Source organism: Gorilla gorilla, chromosome 20 (assembly GCF_029281585.2).
Source record: "Gorilla gorilla gorilla isolate KB3781 chromosome 20, NHGRI_mGorGor1-v2.1_pri, whole genome shotgun sequence".
NCBI classification, from domain to species: Eukaryota; Metazoa; Chordata; class Mammalia; order Primates; family Hominidae; genus Gorilla; species Gorilla gorilla.
In genome coordinates this window covers 16,538,453-16,558,703 of record NC_073244.2, presented here as the reverse complement: position 1 = coordinate 16,558,703, position 20,251 = coordinate 16,538,453, and the positions used below count along the sequence as shown (strand labels likewise).

At 52.9% G+C, this 20,251-nt stretch overlaps 1 protein-coding gene across 3 annotated transcripts; it reads left to right on the top strand.

Annotated features, from left to right (window-relative positions):
* Nucleotides 1–7,743: 7,743 nt before the first annotated feature.
* S1PR5 (sphingosine-1-phosphate receptor 5) lies at nt 7,744–12,648 on the top strand. Of its 3 annotated transcripts, none has more exons than XM_055371786.2 (2): nt 7,744–7,855; nt 10,643–12,648. In XM_055371786.2, exon 2 carries the CDS (start codon nt 10,661–10,663, stop codon nt 11,855–11,857), a length of 1,197 nt encoding a protein of 398 aa, XP_055227761.1. In that variant the 5' UTR covers nt 7,744–7,855; nt 10,643–10,660; the 3' UTR covers nt 11,858–12,648. The 3 variants fall into 3 exon arrangements, with proteins under 3 accessions (XP_055227761.1, XP_055227759.1, XP_055227760.1); XM_055371784.2 differs by lacking the exon at nt 7,744–7,855 and adding an exon at nt 7,869–8,281; XM_055371785.2 differs by lacking the exon at nt 7,744–7,855 and adding an exon at nt 8,523–8,638.
* Nucleotides 12,649–20,251: the final 7,603 nt, after the last annotated feature.

The following is a 20,251-nucleotide window of genomic DNA, read 5'->3' as shown; positions in this document are numbered from 1 at the left end:
CCACCTCCCGGGTTCAAGTGGTTCTCCTGCCTCAGCCTCCCTTGTAGCTGGGATTACAGGCATGCGCCACCACATCGGGCTATTTTGTATTTTTAGTAGAGACGGGTTTCTCCATATTGGTCAGGCTGGTCTCGAACTCCCTACCTCAGGTGACTCACCCGCCTCAGCCTCCCAAAGTGCTGGGATTACAGGCGTGAGCCACCACGCCCTGCATATATATATATATATATATATATATATACACACACATACACATATATACATATATACACACATATATATGTGTGCGTATATATATGTGTGTGTACATATGTGTGTGTGTGTATATATATATATATATATTTTTTTAAAATAGAGACAGAGACTTCCTACTTTGCTCAGGCTGATCTGGAACTTCTGGATTCAAGTGATCCACCGGCCTTGGCCTCCCAAAGTGCTAGGATTACAGGTGTGAGCCACTGTGCCTGCCCTGGAGGGTTTTTTCTGTTTGTTTTTTTGAGACAGGATCTCACTCTTTTGCCCAGGCTGGAGTGCAGTGGTGAAATCTCACTTCACTGCAGCCTCCAACTCCTGTGCTCAAGTGATCCTCCTATCTCAGCCTCCCAAGTATCTGGGACTACAGTCATGAGCCACCACACATGAGTGAATATATATATATAATCTTTATTATTATTTTGTAGAGACAGGGTCTTGCTATGTTGCCCAGGCTAGCCTTGAACTCCTGGCCTCAAGCGATCCACCCACCTTGGCCTCCCAAAGTGATAGAATTACAGGTGTGAGCCACTGCACCCACCCCCTAGTGTACATTTTATCAGAGATTCTTTTTTTTTTTTTTTTTTTTGAGACAGAGTTTTGATCTTTTTGCCCAGGATGGAGTGCAATGGCGTGATCTCGGCTCACGGCAACCTCTGCCTCCTGGGTTCAAGCAATTCTCCTGCCTCAGCCTCCCGAGTAGCTGGGATTACAGGCATGTGCCACCACGCCTGGCTGATTTTGGATTTTTTAGTAGAGACAGGGTTTCTCCATGTTGGCCAGGCTGGTTTCAAACTCCCGACCTCAGGTGATCCGCCCACCTCAGCCTCCCAAAGTTGCTGGGATTACAGGCGTGAGCCACCGTGCCCGGTCTCTCAGAGATTCTAAAAGGCTCTGAGATGAGGCTTTGAGTTGGGAAGGAGAAGGGAAGAGAAAGCAGCACAGTAGTGAGGGGAGGGGACCACCTTGTCCCAAGGTGCTGGGAGGACTCTGGCAGGGCCACGCCTCTCTCCTGCCACCTGCTCACCCCCAGGCCTGGTGAATTCTCCTGGGGAAAATCTGACCTCATCCTCTTAGGAGTGTCCTGAATTATAGCTTGGCTTAAACTCCAGGCCAAGGAAGAGAGATGGCTTTAAACGCTATAGATGGAGGTCAGTGGCCAAGCATTTCCTGGATAGTTCCCTCCAAGCAACCCTTCCAGGTGCCCCTGGCACCCCTCACCTCCCAGGCCGAGATGTGGAGCTCTGGACTCAGCACCTTTCCTCTATCTCTGTCTCTCTCTACATCTGTCTCTCGTGCCCTCACACTTAGACATTCATTTCACAGGCTATGTGGAAAGAAAAGGGGAAACAGGCCAGGTGTGGTGGCTCACGCCTGTAATCCCAGCACTTTGGGAGGCTGAGGCTGGTGGATCACCTGAGGTCAGGAGTTCGAGAGGAGCCTGACCAACATGGTGGAACCCTGCCTTTACTAAAAATACAAAATTTAGCCAGGCATGATGGCACACGCCTGTAATCCCAGCTACTTGGGAGGCTGAGGCAGGAGAATTGCTTGAACCTGGGAGGCAGAGGGAGGTTGCGGTGAGCCGAGATTGCGCCATTGCACCACTCCAGTCTGGGCAAGAGCGAAACTCCCTCAAAAAAAGAAAAGAAAAAGAAAAAGAAAAGGGAAAACAGCCAGGCAGAAGGATTGAACCAGCAAATCCAGGTGCCTGGAGGCTGGAAAGAATGTGTGTGTGGCAGAAACTAAAATCATTGCAGTATGCCATGAGCTCAGCTTAGAACAAGTAAGGAGCAGGGGACCGGAGGGGAAGCCCAAGGTTGCCAGGCCTCCAATGCCAGACCTCTGTAGTTTGTTCACCCCATTTCTGTGTGACTGTGGACAGCTTGCTTAACCTCTCAGATCTCAATCTGGGACACCTATAAAGTGGAGACATAAAAGTCCCTTTCCTTCTCACATGATGTTCTGGGTGGGAATGTAACATGGTGTAGAAAGTTCAGTACATTGCCCCGCTTTGAACTAACCACTTGATAAATGTCAAATATAATTTTTAACAGCTTTATTGAGGTATAATTCAGATGTCATCAAATTCACACATTTGAAATATACAACTGTGGTTTTTAGTGTATTTTACAGGGTGGTGCAACCTTCACCACATTCTAATTAAAAAAAAAATTTTTTTTTTGAGACAGAGTCTTGCCCTGTTGCCCAGGCTGGAGTCAGTGGCATGATCTCAGCTTACTGCAACCTCTGCCTCCTAGGTTCAAGTGATTCTCCTGCGTCAACCTCCTGAGTAGCTGGGATTACAGGCATGCACCCCCATGCCTGGCTAATTTTTTTCTATTTTTAGTAGAGACGGGGTTTCACCATATTGGTCAGGCTTGTCTCGAACTCCTGACCTCGTGATCCACCCACCTTGACCTCCCAAAGTGCTGGAATTATAGGCATGAGCCATAGCGTCCAGCTTTTTTTTTTTTTTTTTTTTTTTTTTTTGAGACAGAGTCTCGCTCTGTTGCCAAGCTGGAGTACAGTGGCATGATCTCGGCTCACTGCAACCTCTGACTCCCTGGTTCAAGCGATTCTCCTGCCTCAGCCTCCCGAGTAGCTGGGATTACAGGCACGTGCCACCAAGCCCAGCTAATTTTTGTATTTTTAGTAGAGATGGCATTTCACCATGTTGGCCAGGATGGTCTCGATCTCCTGACCTCATGATCCACCCGCCTTGGCCTCCCAAAGTGCTGAGATTACGGGTGTGAGCCACAGCGCCTGGTCACATATCTATATTTATTTTCTTATCCATTTATTAAAATAAACTTGAGCTCATACTGATAACCTCAGTGCAGCAGTACCTGGCTTATTTGTCATTTTTTTTCCCCAACAGTATGAAACCTGGTTATTCATATCTACAACATGTGTACTTATTTGTTCAATGTTAGCATGGAAGAATTTTCAGAATTGTTGCCTTGTACTTCTTTTTCTTTTTGTTTTTTGAGACGGAGTCTCGCTCTGTCACCCAGGCTGGAGTGCAGTGGCGTGATCTCGGCTCACTGCAATCTCTGCCTCCCCGGTTCAAGCAATTCTCCTGCCTCAGTCTTCGGAGTAGCTGGGATTACAGGCGTGCACCACCATGCCCGGCTAATTTTTGTATTTTTAGTAGAGATGGGGTTTCACCATGTTAGTCAGGCTTGTCTCGAACTTCTGATCTCAGGTGATCCACCCCCCTCGGCCTCCTAAAGTGCTGGGATTAGAGGCGTGAGCCACTGCGCCCAGCCTGTTGCCTTGTACTTCTAAGAGAAACAAATTTACTGGCTAGAGTGCAGCATTTCTGTCCAGTTCGGAGAGCTGTTTGAGTGTGAAACCTCACCGAGCTGCACAAACAAGCCTTGTGCATGTGAGTTGGAGTTGGCCCTCGGGCCTCCAGTTTGAGACCCCCAAACCCTGCCTCTCTGTTCTTTGGCTGTGGGAAAGTTGTCAGTTCACACCTCCCTGCAGCCACATTTAAGTTTCAGGGCTGTGAAAAAGGGAATGTGGGCCGGGTGCAGTGGCTCATGCCTGTAATCCCAGCCCTTTGGGAGGTCGAGGCAGCAGGATCACTTGAGCCCAGTAGTTTGAGACCAGTCTGGGCAACATGGCGAAACTGTCTCTACAAAAATACAAAAAAAGTAGCTGGGCATGGTGGCGCATGCTACTTGGGAGGCTGTGGTGGGAGGATCCCTTGAACTCAGGGGGTGGAGGTTGCACTGAGCCAAGATCACTGCGCACTGCACTCCAGCCTGGGTGGCAGAGCCAGACCCTATCTCAAGAAAAAAAAAAAAAAGACCGGGCAGGGTGGCTCACGCCTATAATCCTAGCACTTTGTGAGGCCAAGGCGGGTGGAACACAAGGTCAGGAGTTCGAGACAAGCCTGACCCATATGGTGAAACCGTGTCTCTACTAAAAATACAAAAATTATTCGGGTGTGGTGGCGCGTGCCTGTAATCCCAACTACTCAGGAGGCTGAGGCAGGAGAATTGCTTGAACCCAGGAGGTGGAGGTTGCAGTGAGCCCAGATAGTGCCATTGCACTCCAGCCCAGGTGACAGAGTAAGACTCCGTCTCAAAAAAAAAAAAAAGGCAGGGGGAGTGGGGAGGGTGGGAATGGGAGTGGGTGAAGGGAATCTGAGAGTACCATGGGAGGCAGTTTGCCCTCTCGAAGGTGCAGACCTAGCTCTGCAAGAGCGGGCGCCGGGTGGAGCTGCCTCTGTGGGCGAGGGCGTTGGCAGCAGAACTGGCCCAGCGGGTGTGCTGGCCTAGGCATGCTTCAGGCGGGAGGGCTGCTGCAAGACACAGCAGGAACATAGAGGCCAGGGGTGCCCTGCACCCGGGAAGAGACAGTTTGGCCTGTGGGGTGTGGGAGGAGGTATGGGGTGTGGGTGGGTGGTGGCAATGTCTGGGGCTGATTCCTTATGAGCCCATTGCCCTAATTCTTCTTTGGGGATACAGTGGTGACCAATAATAGCTGCACTGACATTTGTGGAGCTCTCATTGTATACCTTGGCTCTGTTCCAACTGTTCATTTCATCTTCAACAACAGCCTTGGAGTGGGTGCGGTTATCTCAATTTTATTTTTATTTTTTTTTGAGATGGAGTCTCACTGCGTTGCTCAGGCTGGAGTGTAGTGGCGCGATCTTGACTCACTACAACTTCCGCCTGCCAGGTTCAGGCGATTCTCCTGCCTCAGCCTCCGGAGTAGCTGGGACTACAGGTGTGCGCCACCACGCCCGGCTAAGTTTTGTATTTTTAGTGGAGATGGGGTTTCACCATGTTGGCCAGTCTGGTCTTGAACTCCTGACTTCAGGTGATCTGCCTACCTCGGCCTCTCAAAGTGCTGGGATTACAGGCATGAGCCACCGCACCTGGCTATTATCTCAATTTTACAGATAAGTCCACTGAGGCTCACAGTGGGTATCACTTGCCTGCCTCAAGACCTTGAGTCCTGTCTCACTCCTGTAATCCCAGCACTTTGGGAGGCTGAGGCAGAAGAATTGCTTGAGTCCAGGAGTTCAAGGCCAGCTTAGGTAACCTGGTGAGACCCTGTCTCTACAAAAAATTTTAAAAAGTAGCCAGGTGCAGTGGCTGGCGCCTACGGTCCCAGCTACTCTGGAGGTTGGGCAGAGGGTTGCTTGAAGCGTGGAAAGTCAAGGCTGCAGGGAGCTGTGATCACGGCACTGTGCCCCAGCCTGGATGACAGAGTGAGGCGCTGTCTCACAAAAGAAAGAAAAATAAAAAAACTGTGAGCCCTTAACCTTTAGGAATCTGGGCAGAGGGACAGACCTGCCTTCCTGGAGCTGAGGCTCTAGGTCAGAGATACACATTAGGAAAGATGAATAAATAAATGAAATGAACAAGGTGGCCGGGCGCGGTGGCTCACGCCTGTAATCCCAGCACTTTGGGAGGGGGAGGTGGGCGATTCATCTGAAGTCAGGAGTTGGAGACCAGCCTGGCCAACATGGTGAAACCCCGCCTCTAATAAAAATACAAAAATTAGCTGGGCGGGGTGGTGCATTCCTGTAATCCCGGCTACTCTGGAGGCTGAGGCAGGAGAATTGCTTGAAGCCAGGAGGCGGAGGTTGCAGAGGCGAAGTTTGCAGTGAGCCCAAATCGCACCACTGCACTCCAGCCTGGGCAATAAAGGGAGATTACAAAAAAAAAAAAAAAAAAAAAGCAAAAGCAAGGTGATTTCAGATAATGCCAACTGCCATTTGAGATGAGGGACAGATCAGGGAAGGTCTCTCTGAGGAGGTGACCAGCTGACCAACTGGGAAGGGGTGGGGAGAAGGGTGCTCCAGGCCACCTGGCCCCCAAGTTCAAAAGTCTTGAAGTGTGTGTGGAACTCGGAGGATCCCGGGAGGCAGAAGCAGAGTGGAGCAGAGAGAGGCACAGAAGTAACAGAAAGAGACAGATCAGGACGGCATATGGCCTTGTCCTTGTGGGGTCCTCACTGAGGACTTGATCACTTACTCTGAGAAACACAGGGAGCCACGGGAGGGTTTGGAGCAGAAAAGAAATGTGATCTGAGTTTTAAGAACTGTGGCCAGGAGTGTGGAGTGGCAGCTAGGGATGGGACTCCCAACATCTGTCGAGATCCTGGAGCCTGAGTCCCCAGGGTCCCAATTCGTGGGAAAGAAGTTCAGGGAGGCAGCGGGAGAGGCAAGTTGCTGAGCCCGGGACCCGCAGCCGGAAGAGCCCCATTTTCGAGAGAAGTGAGATTGGCGCCTGGGAGGTGTGAAGCAGCCACCTCCCCAACCTGGGGCGCGGCTTCCCCTTTACAGAAGGAGGTCATTTATTGAGCACCTACTGGGTGCCAGCCACAGCCATGCTGGGAGATCTTCAGGGGTCATCCCAGTGGGCACCATTGGAGTTGGCTTGGTCCACAGGACTGGCGAACCTGGCACTGAAGGGTTAACACCGTCCCACCCTGCGGGTCCCATTGGCTGCGTCTTTGAGCAGAGCAGGCAGGAAAGGTTCTGCCCACCGAGAAAACAGCGGGGGCAGGAGGGCTGGGACCCCCAAGGGGCTACATGGGGGCCTGACCCGGCCTGAGTGCCCCCTGAGTTTCCTCCCACGAGGGTATCCCGGATCCACGCTTATTCTCAGCCTCTGGCTCATCTCTCCTGGGGCGCCCTCACCCCACCCGCGGCCAGCAGGGCCTGAAGCATCAGGGGCAAAGGGCACGGTCCTGGAGAAGGTCGCAGCAGCGGGACCCAGCCTCCCTTCCTGAATCTGAGGGTGGAAGAGCTGGGACCGTCTGGAAGTTCCTGGGAAGTGGGGGTGGGGGCGTTTCGGGGCCAGCGGGACTGGTCGTTGGAGGAGCAGTGGCCTGGGAGAGGCGTGGGAGAGCATCACAGACAGCAACAAAGAGACACGCAGAGGCAAAGAGACACGCAGAGGCAAAGAGACACGCAGAGACAAAGAGACACGCAGGCGAGAGATTCTGAGATCCTCCTGAGAGATACAGAGGAAGTGAGGGAGACACTCATTCATTATCTGGGCATGGTGGCAAGCGACTGGAGTCCCAGCAGCTACGTTCAGCCGGCTGAGATGGGAGGATGGCTTGAGCCGCGGAGGTCGAGACTGCAGTGAGTTATGATGTTGCCACTGCACTCCACTCTGGGCCACAGAGCAAGATCTTGTCTCAAAAAAAAAAAAAAAAAAAAAGAAATTCTTACATTGCTGGGGTTTACTGTCTGCTAAGGACACAGCCCAGAAACACCATTAATGAGTAAATCACTCTGTCGTCAGCGATAAGGGTGGGAGAGAATCGGTCGGGGGAACACGGAATCCAGGGGGTGGGACAGGAGAGACCCTCCTTATCTGAGGAGCGGCAAGTTCCCATCACAATCCTGCCCGGGCCCGCCCCACCCCCACTCGCCCTGAGCCGGGGGCGGGAGCGGGAAATTGGGAGGGGCCTGTGCCCGGGAGCAGCGGGAACCTATCTGCTGGTGGGAGAGGACTCAGGCTAAGGTGGCCCCCACTGAAGACTCCTGCTAAGCAACCCACTGAAGACCCCTCCGAACCATCGACGGGGCGTCCTTGGGGTGCAGCCCAGGAAGCTCAGTTCACAGGTGGGTGGGCAATGGGAGGGCGCAGTGCCCGGACACCCAGGACAGAGGAGACCCCTCCGCTGGGGAGAAGAGGCTCAGGCTGCGACCGCCCTGCTACAGAACCCTCCCTTTCCCGCCTCTCCGAGTCCTCCCACCGCGATGGAGCGTCCCTGGGAGGACAGCCCAGGCCCGGAGGGGGCAGCTGAGGGCTCGCCTGTGCCAGTCGCCGCCGGGGCGCGCTCCGGTGCCGCGGCGAGTGGCACAGGCTGGCAGCCATGGGCTGAGTGCCCGGGTCCCAAAGGGAGGGGGCAACTGCTGGCGACCGCCGGCCCTTTGCGTCGCTGGCCCACCCCCTCGCCTGCCAGCTCCAGCCCCGCCCCCGGAGCGGCGTCCGCTCACTCGGTTCAAGGCAGCGCGACTGCGGGTGGCGCACGACCAGGGCGCAGAGTGAGTGGACTGCACTGGACCCTTGGGGGCGCGGGGCTGGGCCTGACCCCGAGGGGGTCGCCCTGGCGGCCACTTTCCCCGTCTAAAAAGGCGCACCACTCCTTGCAGGGAGTTCCCCGAACTTTTCCTGGAGGCCTCTGGGGAGGGGGAAGCTGGGGGCTCCCCAGCTGGGTGCAGGACCTGGGATACGGGGTGAAGGTGGCTGGAATCCCCTGGCCACCCCCTCCTGGCCCGGCCACTGCAAGTTTCCATACTTCAGTCCTGCTGCCGGGCAAGCTGGGCAGATGGGGTTGGCCTCCCCCTCAGAGCATGTGTAACCCTGTCTCCCTGTATTTGGGCTCCCCACCTCCAGCACGGGTGAGCCAGCGACTTCCTGTCTATGTTTGCCTGCCTTGATTCTCTGTGTGTGACTGAAGCTCTCTGGGATGTCCGCATCCCTGCCTTGTGCAAAAGAGATCCATTCCCCTCCCCAGGCCTTGGCTTTCTCATCTGGACTTGCATGGGGACTGTTTGTGCATGGATGTCTGTGTGGGAGCATGGAAACCTTTGCGCCTGCTTCGATACGAAGCATTTCTTTTGAGCTTCAGTTTTCTCATCTGTAAATTAGGACTAAAGGAAGTGCGGATTAATAAGGTCACAGAGGCAGGTGAAGAGTGTTATCACAGTTTAATGACATGTGTGCCCCTCTGTAAGAGTCTGTCTGCCTCTTGTGGATTCTCTCTCCTGTCCTCAGGCTCTGCCTTAGTACAATGAGTGAATAGGATCAACTTTTTTTTTTTGAGACGGAGTTTCTCTCTTGTCACCCAGGCTGGAGAGCAGGGGTGCGATCATGGCTCACTGCAGCCTCGGCCTCCCAGGCTCAAGTGATCCTCCCGCCTCAGTCTCTTGAGTAGCTGGGACTATAGGGGCATAACACCACACCTGGCTAATTTTTAAATTTTTTTGTAGAGATGAAGTCTTACTATGTTGCCCAAGCTGGTGTCTAACTCCTGGGCTCAAGTGATACTCCCACCTCGGCCTCCCAAAGTGCTGAGATTACAGGCGAAAGCCACTGTGCCTGGCCAAGGAGCAACTTTCTCATGGGGTTTTTGGGTGGATGAGGGGGTTTTGGCAGGAAAAAGCTTTGTATGCAGTGAGACAAGAGTGTGGAGTGTGGTGCACTGGGCCCCAGGCTAGTGTGAGTGGAGGTTGTGAAATTGTGGCCTGTGCCACTGGGTGGGAGACCCTGTATTCGTGTGACTGAATTTTGGTCGCTGTGTTTTTCTGCCTGCGTCACTCTGTTCCTGTATGATGTATTTTTTAGTTTCCCTGATGGTGTGTGACTGTGTGTTTTGCCCTTGTAGTGTGTTGCTGTATTTGTGTGTCTCTTTCTGTGTGTGTTGCGTTTGTGTGCGTTCTGTGTGTTTACTGTTACGTCTCTGGAACTCCCTGCTTGTGTGTTTGTGTGTGTGTTTGAGACAAGGTCTTGCTCTGTTGTCCTGGCTGGAGTACAGTGGCACAATCAATGCTCACTGACTGCAGCCTTGACCCCCCGGGCTCAAGTGTTCCTCTCACCTCAGCTGGGACTCCACTGAGTAGCTTGGACTATAGGCATACACCAACACGTCCCGGCTAATTTTTGTAGAAACGGGGTCCTCCTATGTTGTCCAGGCTAATCTCGAACTCCTGGGCCTCAAACAATCCTCCTGCCTCAGCCTCCCAAAGTGCTGGAATTACAGGAGTGAGCCACCACACCCAGCCGTGTGTGTGTTTGGTGGGGAGGGGGGGGGGGTGTTTTGAGACAGAGTCTCGCTCTGCCACCTAGGTTGGAGTGCAGTGATGCGATCTCGGCTCACTGCAACATCCGCCTCCTGGGTTCAAATGATTCTTCTGCCTCAGCCTCTGGAGTAGCTGGGACTACAGGCACGTGCCACCATGCCTGGCTAATTTTTTGTGTTTTTAGCAGAGACGGAGGGGTTCACCGTGTTAGCCAGGATGGTCTCGATCTCCTGACCTCGTGATCTGCCCCCCTCGGCCTCCCAGGCCTGAGCCACTGCCTCAGGCCTGAGCCTGGCGGGGATTACAGGCGGGGATTACAGGCCTGAGCCACTGCGCCCAGCCATGTGTGAACCACCGCGCCCAGCCATTCATGTGTTATTAATGTCCCTTTTTTTGAGACTATGTCACCTTGTCCCCTCGTGATATTATTTGTGTGTATGTCTGTCTCCACGGACTCTATCCCTCCATCCTGAACTCCCCCTTGGACACCATGTATGGGGGGTGATGGTCAGGGGGTAGGGCCCCTTTCCCACGACTTAGCCGGCTGCTGCGAGCGTGCTTACGGGGACCGCGGCCTGACACCGTATCTTGCCTCTCCAACAGCCTTGGGGCGCGCGGCCCATGGAGTCGGGGCTGCTGCGGCCGGCGCCGGTGAGCGAGGTCATCGTCCTGCATTACAACTACACCGGCAAGCTCCGCGGTGCGCGCTACCAGCCGGGTGCCGGCCTGCGCGCCGACGCCGTGGTGTGCCTGGCGGTGTGCGCCTTCATCGTGCTAGAGAATCTGGCCGTGTTGTTGGTGCTCGGACGCCACCCGCGCTTCCACGCTCCCATGTTCCTGCTCCTGGGCAGCCTCACGTTGTCGGATCTGCTGGCAGGCGCCGCCTACGCCGCCAACATCCTACTGTCGGGGCCGCTCACGCTGAAACTGTCTCCCGCGCTCTGGTTCGCACGGGAGGGAGGCGTCTTCGTGGCACTCACTGCGTCCGTGCTGAGCCTCCTGGCCATCGCGCTGGAGCGCAGCCTCACCATGGCGCGCAGGGGGCCCGCGCCCGTCTCCAGTCGGGGGCGCACGCTGGCGATGGCAGCCGCGGCCTGGGGCGTGTCGCTGCTACTCGGGCTCCTGCCAGCGCTGGGCTGGAATTGCCTGGGTCGCCTGGACGCCTGCTCCACTGTCTTGCCGCTCTACGCCAAGGCCTACGTGCTCTTCTGCGTGCTCGCCTTCGTGGGCATCCTGGCCGCGATCTGTGCACTCTACGCGCGCATCTACTGCCAGGTACGCGCCAACGCGCGGCGCCTGCCGGCACGGCCCGGGACTGCGGGGACCACCTCGACCCGGGCGCGTCGCAAGCCGCGCTCGCTGGCCTTGCTGCGCACGCTCAGCGTGGTGCTCCTGGCCTTTGTGGCATGTTGGGGCCCCCTCTTCCTGCTGCTGTTGCTCGACGTGGCGTGCCCGGCGCGCACCTGTCCTGTACTCCTGCAGGCCGATCCCTTCCTGGGACTGGCCATGGCCAACTCACTTCTGAACCCCATCATCTACACGCTCACCAACCGCGACCTGCGCCACGCACTCCTGCGCCTGGTCTGCTGCGGCCGCCACTCCTGCGGCAGAGACCCGAGTGGCTCCCAGCAGTCGGCGAGCGCGGCTGAGGCTTCCGGGGGCCTGCGCCGCTGCCTGCCCCCGGGCCTTGATGGGAGCTTCAGCGGCTCGGAGCGCTCGTCGCCCCAGCGCGACGGGCTGGACACCAGCGGCTCCACAGGCAGCCCCGGTGCACCCACAGCCGCCCGGACTCTGGTATCAGAACCGGCTGCAGACTGACACCCTCGGCCCACGACTGTCTTCCCAAGTTTTACAGACTTGTTCTTTTTACATAAAGGAATTTGTAGGAAATGCAGCCAAAGGTGCAGTCGGAAAAGATGCAGGGGAAATGTATTTATGCAGCGACACCCCACAATGTGAACAAACAGACAAAAAATCTGTGCCCTCGTGGAATTGACGTTCTGCTTGGGAACACAGAAAAGAACTCGGTGACGATATAATGGAGATGATTCCAGTGACAAACGACAGAGATGGTGATGGTGGTCAGGGAAGACCTCTCTGCAGAGGTAGTGACTTGTGATGTGAGCTGAGACCTCTGTCCTGGGAAGACCAAAAGAAAAGCATTTCAGGATGAGCGAATGGCATGGGCAAAGGCCCTGAGGCTGAAATGTGCCCACGTGTTCTAAGAAATGCAGCGATGCTGGTGTGCCGGGAGCAGGGACGGAGGGGGAGAATGGGAGGAGACAAGGAGCTGAAGGAGTAGTTCTGGAAGGACCTTGTGGGTGATATAGAGGACTTCGCTTTTGCTCTGAGTGAGGTGGGAGCCATAGAAGGTTCTAAGCAGAGGAGGGACTTGCCCTAATTCAGGTGATCACAGGTGTCTTGTGGCCTCCATGGGAGGTTGAAAACCAGAGAAGGTGAAGGGGGGCTGCACTCAGCCACAGGAACAATGATGGAGATTCCAGCTAAACCCAGACCCCATGGATTCTAGATAGATTTTGGAGGCAGCAGACAGAATTACTGAGGAATTGAGTGTAAGAGTGGAATAAAGTTATCAAGGACAATGCCAAGGGTGGGGCACCCCCAAATTTGACTCTGAGAGACTCAGCCAAATCCTATCTGGTAATAAAATTTCTTTTTTATTTTTCTTTTCTTTCTTTCTTTCTTTCTTTTTTTTTTTTTTTTTTTTTTTGAGTTGGGATCTTGTGCTCTGTCACCCAGGCTGGAGTGCAATGGGCACAATTATAGCTCACTGCAGCCTGGAACTCCTGGGATCAAGCCTGGAGTTCCTGCTTCAGCCTCCCTAGTAGCTGGGACTACAGGCATGCACCACCATGCCCAGTTAATAAAATTTCTTCAAATGCAGTTTCAGATCCTTCATTAAAAGAAATAATAATAATAGGCTGGGTGCTGTGACTCATGCCTCTAACCCCAGCACTTTGGGAGGCAGAGGTAGGCAGATCACCTGATGTCAGGAGTTTGAGACCAGTTTGGCCAACATGGTGAAACCCCATCTCTACTAAAAATACCAAAATTAGCCAAGTGTGATGGCTTACGCATATAGTTCCAGCTACTCGGGAGGCTGAGGCAGGAGAATCCCTTGAAACTGGGAGGCAGAGGTTGCAAAGAGCTGCACTCCAGCCTGGGGAACAAAGTGAGACTCGGTCTAAAAAAAAAAAAAAAAAAAAGGATAACAAAATAAGGCCAGACACAGTGGCTCATGCCTGTAATCCCAACACTTTGGGAGGCTGAGGCAGAAGGATCGATTGAGGCTGGGAGTTTGAGACCAGCCTGGGCAACATAGTGAGACCCCATCTCTACAAAAAATTTTAAAAATTAGGCAGTTGTGGTTATGCATGCCTATAGTCACAGCTACTGGGGAGGCTGAAGAAGGAGGATTTCCAGAACCCAGGAGCTCAGGGGCTGCAGTGAGCTATTTTTGCATAACTGAACTCCAGCCTGTGTGACGAAATCATGTCTTTTAGGAAAACATAAGAGGTTTTTTGGTTTCTCTTTTTTTTTTTTTTTTTTTTTTTGAGATGGAGGCTCACTCTATCACCCAGGCTGGAGTGCAGTGGCGCAATCTCGGCTCACTGTAAGCTCCACCTCCCAGGTTCACGCCATTCTCCTGCCTCAGCTTCCCAAGTAGCTGGGACTACAGGTGCCCGCCACCAAGCATGGCTAATTTTTTTGTATTTTTAGTAGAGATGGGGTTTCACAGTGTTAGCCAGGATGGTCTTGATCTCCTCACCTTGTGATCCGCCCACCTCGGCCTCCCAAGTGCTGGGATAACAGGTGTGAGCCACTGCACCCAGCCTTTTTTTTTTTTTTTTTTTTTTGAGATGAAGTCTCACTCCGTCACCAGGCTGGAGTGCAGTGCTGCAATCTTGGCTCACTACAACCTCCGCCTCCTGGGTTCAGGTGATTCTCCTGCCTCAGCCTCCCGAGTAGCTGGGATTACAGGCACCGCCACCACACCTGGCTAATTTTTGTATTTTTAGTAGAGATGGGGTTTCACATATTGATCAGGCTGGTCTTAAACTCCTGACCTCGTGATCTGCCCGTCTCAGCCTCCCAAAGTGCTGGGATTACAGGTGGAGCCACTGTGCCCGGCCGTTTTTTGGTTTCTTTTTGAGATAGGATCTTGCTCTGTCGCCCAGCCTGGAGTACACTGGCATAATCCCAGCTCACTGCAGCCTCAAGTGATCCTCTTGCCTCAGCCCCCAACCCGAGTAGCTGGGGCTACTGGAGCACCACACCAAACATGTTTTGAATTTTTTTTTAGAGATGATTTCTCACCACGTTGCCCAGGCTGGTCTCAAACTCCTGGGCTCAAGCAACCCACCTTGGCCTCCCAAAGTGCTGGGATAAAGGCCAGGCATGGTGACTCACACCTGTAATCCCAGCACTTTGGGAAGCCGAGGCAGGTGGATCTCTAGAGGTCAGGAGCTCGAGACCAGCCTGGCCAACATGGTGAAACTCCGCCTCTAATAAAAATACAAAAAAAAAAAAATATTAGCCGGGCATGGTGCCGCGCCCCTGTAGTCCGAGCTACTCGGGAGGCTGAGGAAGGAGAGTCACTTGAACCCAGGAGGCTGGAGGTTGCAGTAAGTTGAGATCGCGCCACTGCACTCCAGCCTGGGCGACCGAGCAAGACTCCATCTCAGAAAACAGAATAACAACAACAACAACAACAAAAACGAAGTGCTGGGATACAGGTGTGAGCCTCCACACCCGGCCTAAAATAAGAGTTCATTTTGTCTGGTTAGTTTTCTGCACAGTTCTGGGACACACCTATTTTTCAGCCTTATAGCAACTTTGCAAGGTAGGTTTCCTAATCCCCATTAGACAGATGAGGAAATTCCAGACAGTGACTACCTTGTCTCAGTGTCTGAGCCAGGACATTAGCTTAAGCTTCAGGCCCCAGGAGGCACTGGCTTGGTATCTGACCCCTCCAGATGGGTCTGGCAAGGCTATGCCAACAGTCCCTCCCACGGGGGTCTGCATTCATGGTTGGAACGATGCCAGGGCGCCGTTTGTGCCCATAAAAGGCTCCAGACGTGCTGGCCCCGGCCCCCGGCATGTCCCCAGGCGCATTCTCGACCCCTGAACGGCTGGATGGGCCCTGGGGCCGGGTTGAGGGGCGTCTGGCTTCGGGTTCAGACTGCAGCGCTCCACCTTCCGGGAAACCTTGGAACTGCAGGCAACCTCAAAAAAAGCGGTGTTTTGGGGACAGGTGTCCCAGACTGGGGGGACCCCAAGTCCCTGCTGGCCACGCTCAGAGTGCCCCTGGAGGCCACACACACGGGAAACCAACCAGTTGGAACACAGGCACACTTGCTTATGAGTTTTCTAGAAAATTTAAAAAGCATCCAGTTCAGCCAGGCGCAGTGGATTCATACCTGTAATCCCAGCACTTTGGGAGGCCGAGGAGGGCGGATCACCTGAGGTCAGGAGTTTGAGACCAGTCTGGCCATCATGGGGAAACCCCGTCTCTACTTAAAATACAAAATTAGCCGGGCATGGTGGCGTGCACCAGTAATCCCAGCTACTTGGGAGGCTAAGGCAGGAGAATCACGTGAACCCAAGAGGCAGAGGTTGCAGTGAGCCGAGCTCATGCCATTGCTCTTCAGCCTGGGCAAAAAGAATGAAACTCCATCTCAAGAAAAAAAAAAAAAAAGCACACACTTCCCCTTCCTTGTGGCGATCACAGTGGGACTCCTGGGGACCTTCCAGAGCTAGTCGGTGGATACACCTTGCCAAAATGAAATGTAAATACACCTCCTGTCTTTTTGTACAAATTTATCACTGTTCTGCATGTTGCTTTGTTGACTTAACAGTGTATCTTGGCAGGGCATGTTGGCTCACGCCTGTAATCCTAGCATTTTGGGAGGCTGAGGCAGAAGGATCATTTGAGCCCAGTAGTTGGAGATGGGCCCACACAACATAGGGAGACCCAGTTTCTAGAAATGATTCAAAAATCACCCAGGTGGGCCGGGCATGCTGGCTCATGCCTGTAATCCCAGCACTTTGGGAGGCCGAGGCGGGAGGATTACTTGAGGCCAGGAGTTAGATACCAGCCTAGCCAACATGGTGAAACCCCGTCTGTACTAAAAATGCAAAAAATAGCCAGGCGTTGTGGCAGCTTCCTGTAATCCCAGCTACTCAGGAGGCTGAGGCATGAGAATTGCTTGAACCCAGGAAGTAGAGGTTGCAGGGAGCCGAGATCATGCCACTGCACTCCAATCTGAGTAACAGAGCGAGACACTATCTAAAAAAAAAAAAAAAAAAACTCACCCGGGCACAGTGGCACATGCCTATGGTCCCAGACACTGGGGAGGCTGGAGTGGGAGGATCGCCTGAGCCTGGGAGGTCAAGGCTGCAGTGAGCTATGATTGTACAATTGCACTCCAGCCTGGGTGATACAGCAAGACCTGTCTAAAAAACTTTTTTTAAAAGTACATCTTGCAAAAATATTGCACACCCACACATTTTCTTGTTTGTTTGGTTTTTGAGATAGGGTCTTGCTGTGTTGCCCAGGCTGGAGTGCATTTGACACAATTATGGCCCACTGCAGCCTCCACCTCTTAGGCTCAAGCAATACTCCTCCTGCCTCAGCCTCCCGTGTAGTAGCTGGGACCAAATATCCCCACACCACACCTGGCTCACAACCACAGAGCTTAAAACCACAACACAGCTCACAACCACACACAGCTAATTTTTTTTTTTTTGAGGCTGGTCTCAAACTCCTGAGCTCAAGTGATTCACCTGCCTCAGCCTCCCAAGTGCTGGGATTACAGACATGAGCCACAGCACCTGGCAATACCCACACATTTTGTAATGTCTTGCTCTTAGTCAGCTTGGACTGCATAACAAATACCCTAGATGGGGTGGCTTAAGTCCCAGGAATTACTTTTGCATCGTTCTGGAGGGTAGGAAGTCCAATATCAGAATGGCAGCCTGGGGCCGGACACTGTGGCTCACGCCTGTAATCCCAGCACTTTGGGAGGCCCAGGCAGGCGGATCGCCTGAGATCAGGAGTTCGAGACCAGCCTGGCCAACACGGTGAAACACCTGTCTCTACCAAAAATACAAAAAAAAAAAATTAGCTAGGCGTGGTGTCAGGTGCCTTTAATCCCAGCTACTGGGGAGGCTAAGGCAGGAGAACTGCTTGAACCCAGAAGGTGGAGGTTGCAGTGAGCTGAGATCACGACATTGCACTTCAGCCTGGATTACAGAGCGAGACTCTGTCTCAAAAAAAAAAAAAAAAAAAAAAAAAGGCCAGGCGCGGTGGCTCGCGCCTGTAATCTCAGCACTGAGGCCGAACGAAGCAGGTGGATCACGAGGTCAGGAATCTGAGACCAGCATGGCCAACATGGTGAAACCCCGTTGCTACTAAAGATACAAAAAATTACCTGGGTGTGGCGGCATGCGCATGTAATCCCAGCTACTCGGGAGGCTGGGGCGGAAGAATCGCTTGAACCCAGGAGTCAGGGGTTGCAGTGAGCGGAGATCACACCACTGCACTCCAGCCTGGGTGACAGGGCGAGACATGGTCTCAAAAAAAGAGAATGTCAGCATGGTTGTGTTCTAGTGAGGACTCTCTTCTGAGCTTGCAGACAGCCGCTTTCTCACCGTGTTCCCACACGCTGGGGAAAGAAACAGAGAGCAGGTCGGGCGAGGTAGCTCATGACTATAATCCCAACACTTTGGGAGACTGAGGCAGGTGGATCAACTGAGGCCAGGAGTTCAAGATCAGCCTGGCCAACATGGTGAAACCCCGTCTCTACTAAAAATACAAAAATCAGCTGGGTGTGATGGCACACATCTGTAATTCCAGCTACTCGGGAGGCTGAGGCAGGAGAATTGCTTGAACCTGTAAGGCGGAGGTTGTAGTGAGTGGAGATGGCACCACTGCACTCCAGCCTGTCTCAAAAAAAAAAAAAAAAGAAAGAAAAAGAAAAGAAAAAAGAAAGAGAGAACACTTTCTGGTGTGCTCTTCCTATAAAAACACTAATCCCATCATGAGGTTCCCACCTTCATGACCTCATCTAGACCTAATCGCTTCCCAAAGGCCCCATCTCCAAATACCATTCCATTGAGGGTTAGGGCTGCAACACACGAAAAGGGGGTACGGGTGCATAATTTGGTCCATAGCACTTCTTTTTTTGAGATGCAGTTTTGCTCTTGTTGCACAGGCTGGAGTGCAGTGGCACAATCTCGGCTCACCACAACCTCCACCTCCGGGGTTCAAGCGATTCTCCTGCCTCAGCCTCCTGAGTAGCTGGGATTACAGGTATGCGCCACTACACCTGGCTAATTTTGTATTTTTAGTAGAGACGAGGTTTCACTGTGTTGGTCAGGCTGGTCTCGAACTCCTGACCTCAGGTGATCTGCCCGCCTCGGCCTCCCAAAGTGCTGGGGTGACAGGCTTAAGCCACTGGGCCTGGCTCTTTTTTTACATTAAAAAAATAGAGGCCTGGTCAGGTATAGTGACTTATGCCTGTAATCTCAGCACTTTGCACGGCTGAAGCAGGAGGATCACTTGAGCCCAGGAGTTTGAGACCAACCTGGGCAACATAGTGAGACACCATCTCTACAAAAAAGAAATAACTTAGCCAAGTGTGGTGGCATACACCTGTGGTCCCAGCTACTTGGGAGGCTGAGGCAGGAGGATGGCTTGAGCCAGGAGTTCGAGGCTGCAGTGAGCCATGATTGCACTGCTGCACGCCAGCCTGGGTGACAGCAAGACGGTGTTAAAAAAAAAAAAAAAAAAAAGAGGTGGGGCATGGTGGCTTACACCTGTAATCCCAGAACTCTGGGAGACCAAGTAGGGAGGATCCATCCAGCCCAGGAGTTCGAGATCAGCCTGGGCAACATGGTGAAGCCCCAGCTCTACAAAAGAAAGAAAAAAAGGGTGGGGGGAAGTTAGCTGGGTGTGGTAGTGAGTGACTGTAGTCCCAGATACTTGGGAGGCTGGGGCAGCAGGATCACTTGATCTCAGGAGGTCAAGGCTGAAATGAGCTATGATTGTGCCACCGCACTCCAGCCTGGGTGACAGAGCAAGACCTTGTCTCAAAAAAAGAAAAATAAATAAATAAAATTAAAAAAGAGTCCGGGTGTGTGGTGGCTCACGTCGGTAATCCCAGCACTTTGGGAAGCCGAGGCCGGAGGATCACGAGGTCAGGAGTTCAAGACCAGCGTGACCAACATGATGAAACGCTGTCCGTACTAAAAATACAAAAAATTAGCTGGGCGTGGTGGCGGGCGCCTGTAATCCTAGCTACTCGGGAGGCTGAGGTAGAAGAATCGCTTGAACCCGGGATGCAGAGGTTGCAGCAAGCCAAGATCACACCACTGCACATCAACCCGGGTGACAGTGCGAGACTCCGTCTCAAAATAAATAAATAAATAAATAAATAAATAAATGAAAATCGAAAAAGCAAAACAGAAAAGAAAAAATAGAAGATCTAAGTACATATCCATACAGTAAATGTACTGCTCCTTTTAACTGGCTGCATAGTATTTCTTAGCAAGGATGTGCCACCACTGATTAAGCCAGGGCTCTACAGAGGGACATGTGAATGGGATCCAGTCCTTTTGCCATGATATGCATTATAATGCAATAAATGTGTGCACGTGCTTCCTCCTGTATGTGTGCGAGTGCACCTTGGATAAATCTCTACAAGCACCTGGCTCACTGGAGCTGTAGGTTTGATTTTGAGAGGTATTAGAGAGGTTGTTTTCTGCAACGTGCCAGGAAGGCGCTGGTTACAACCTCGGCCACTCAGCGTGTTCACGGACTATCTAGGCCGCCCCCCTGAGGAGCTGTCTGGAACTGCATCTACACGCAACAAGGATTTGGGGTAGCGGGGTAACTCCACCGTAGCCCTACACGTGATTCCTTCCAGACCCTGAGCCAGGACGTTCAATCTTTCGAATTCACCCTGGAGGCTCCATGGGCCTAGCGTTTCCATTTATTATTCACTTACATGGTGAAATCCCATCTATCTTTTTTTTTTCTTTTCCTTTCGAGACGTAGTCTCGCGCTGTTGCTCAGGCTGGAGTGCAATGGCAGGATTTCGGCTCACTGCAACCTCCACTTACCCACCACCACACCCGGTTAATTTTTTGTATTTAGTAGAGATGGTGGTCTCACCATATTGGTCAGGC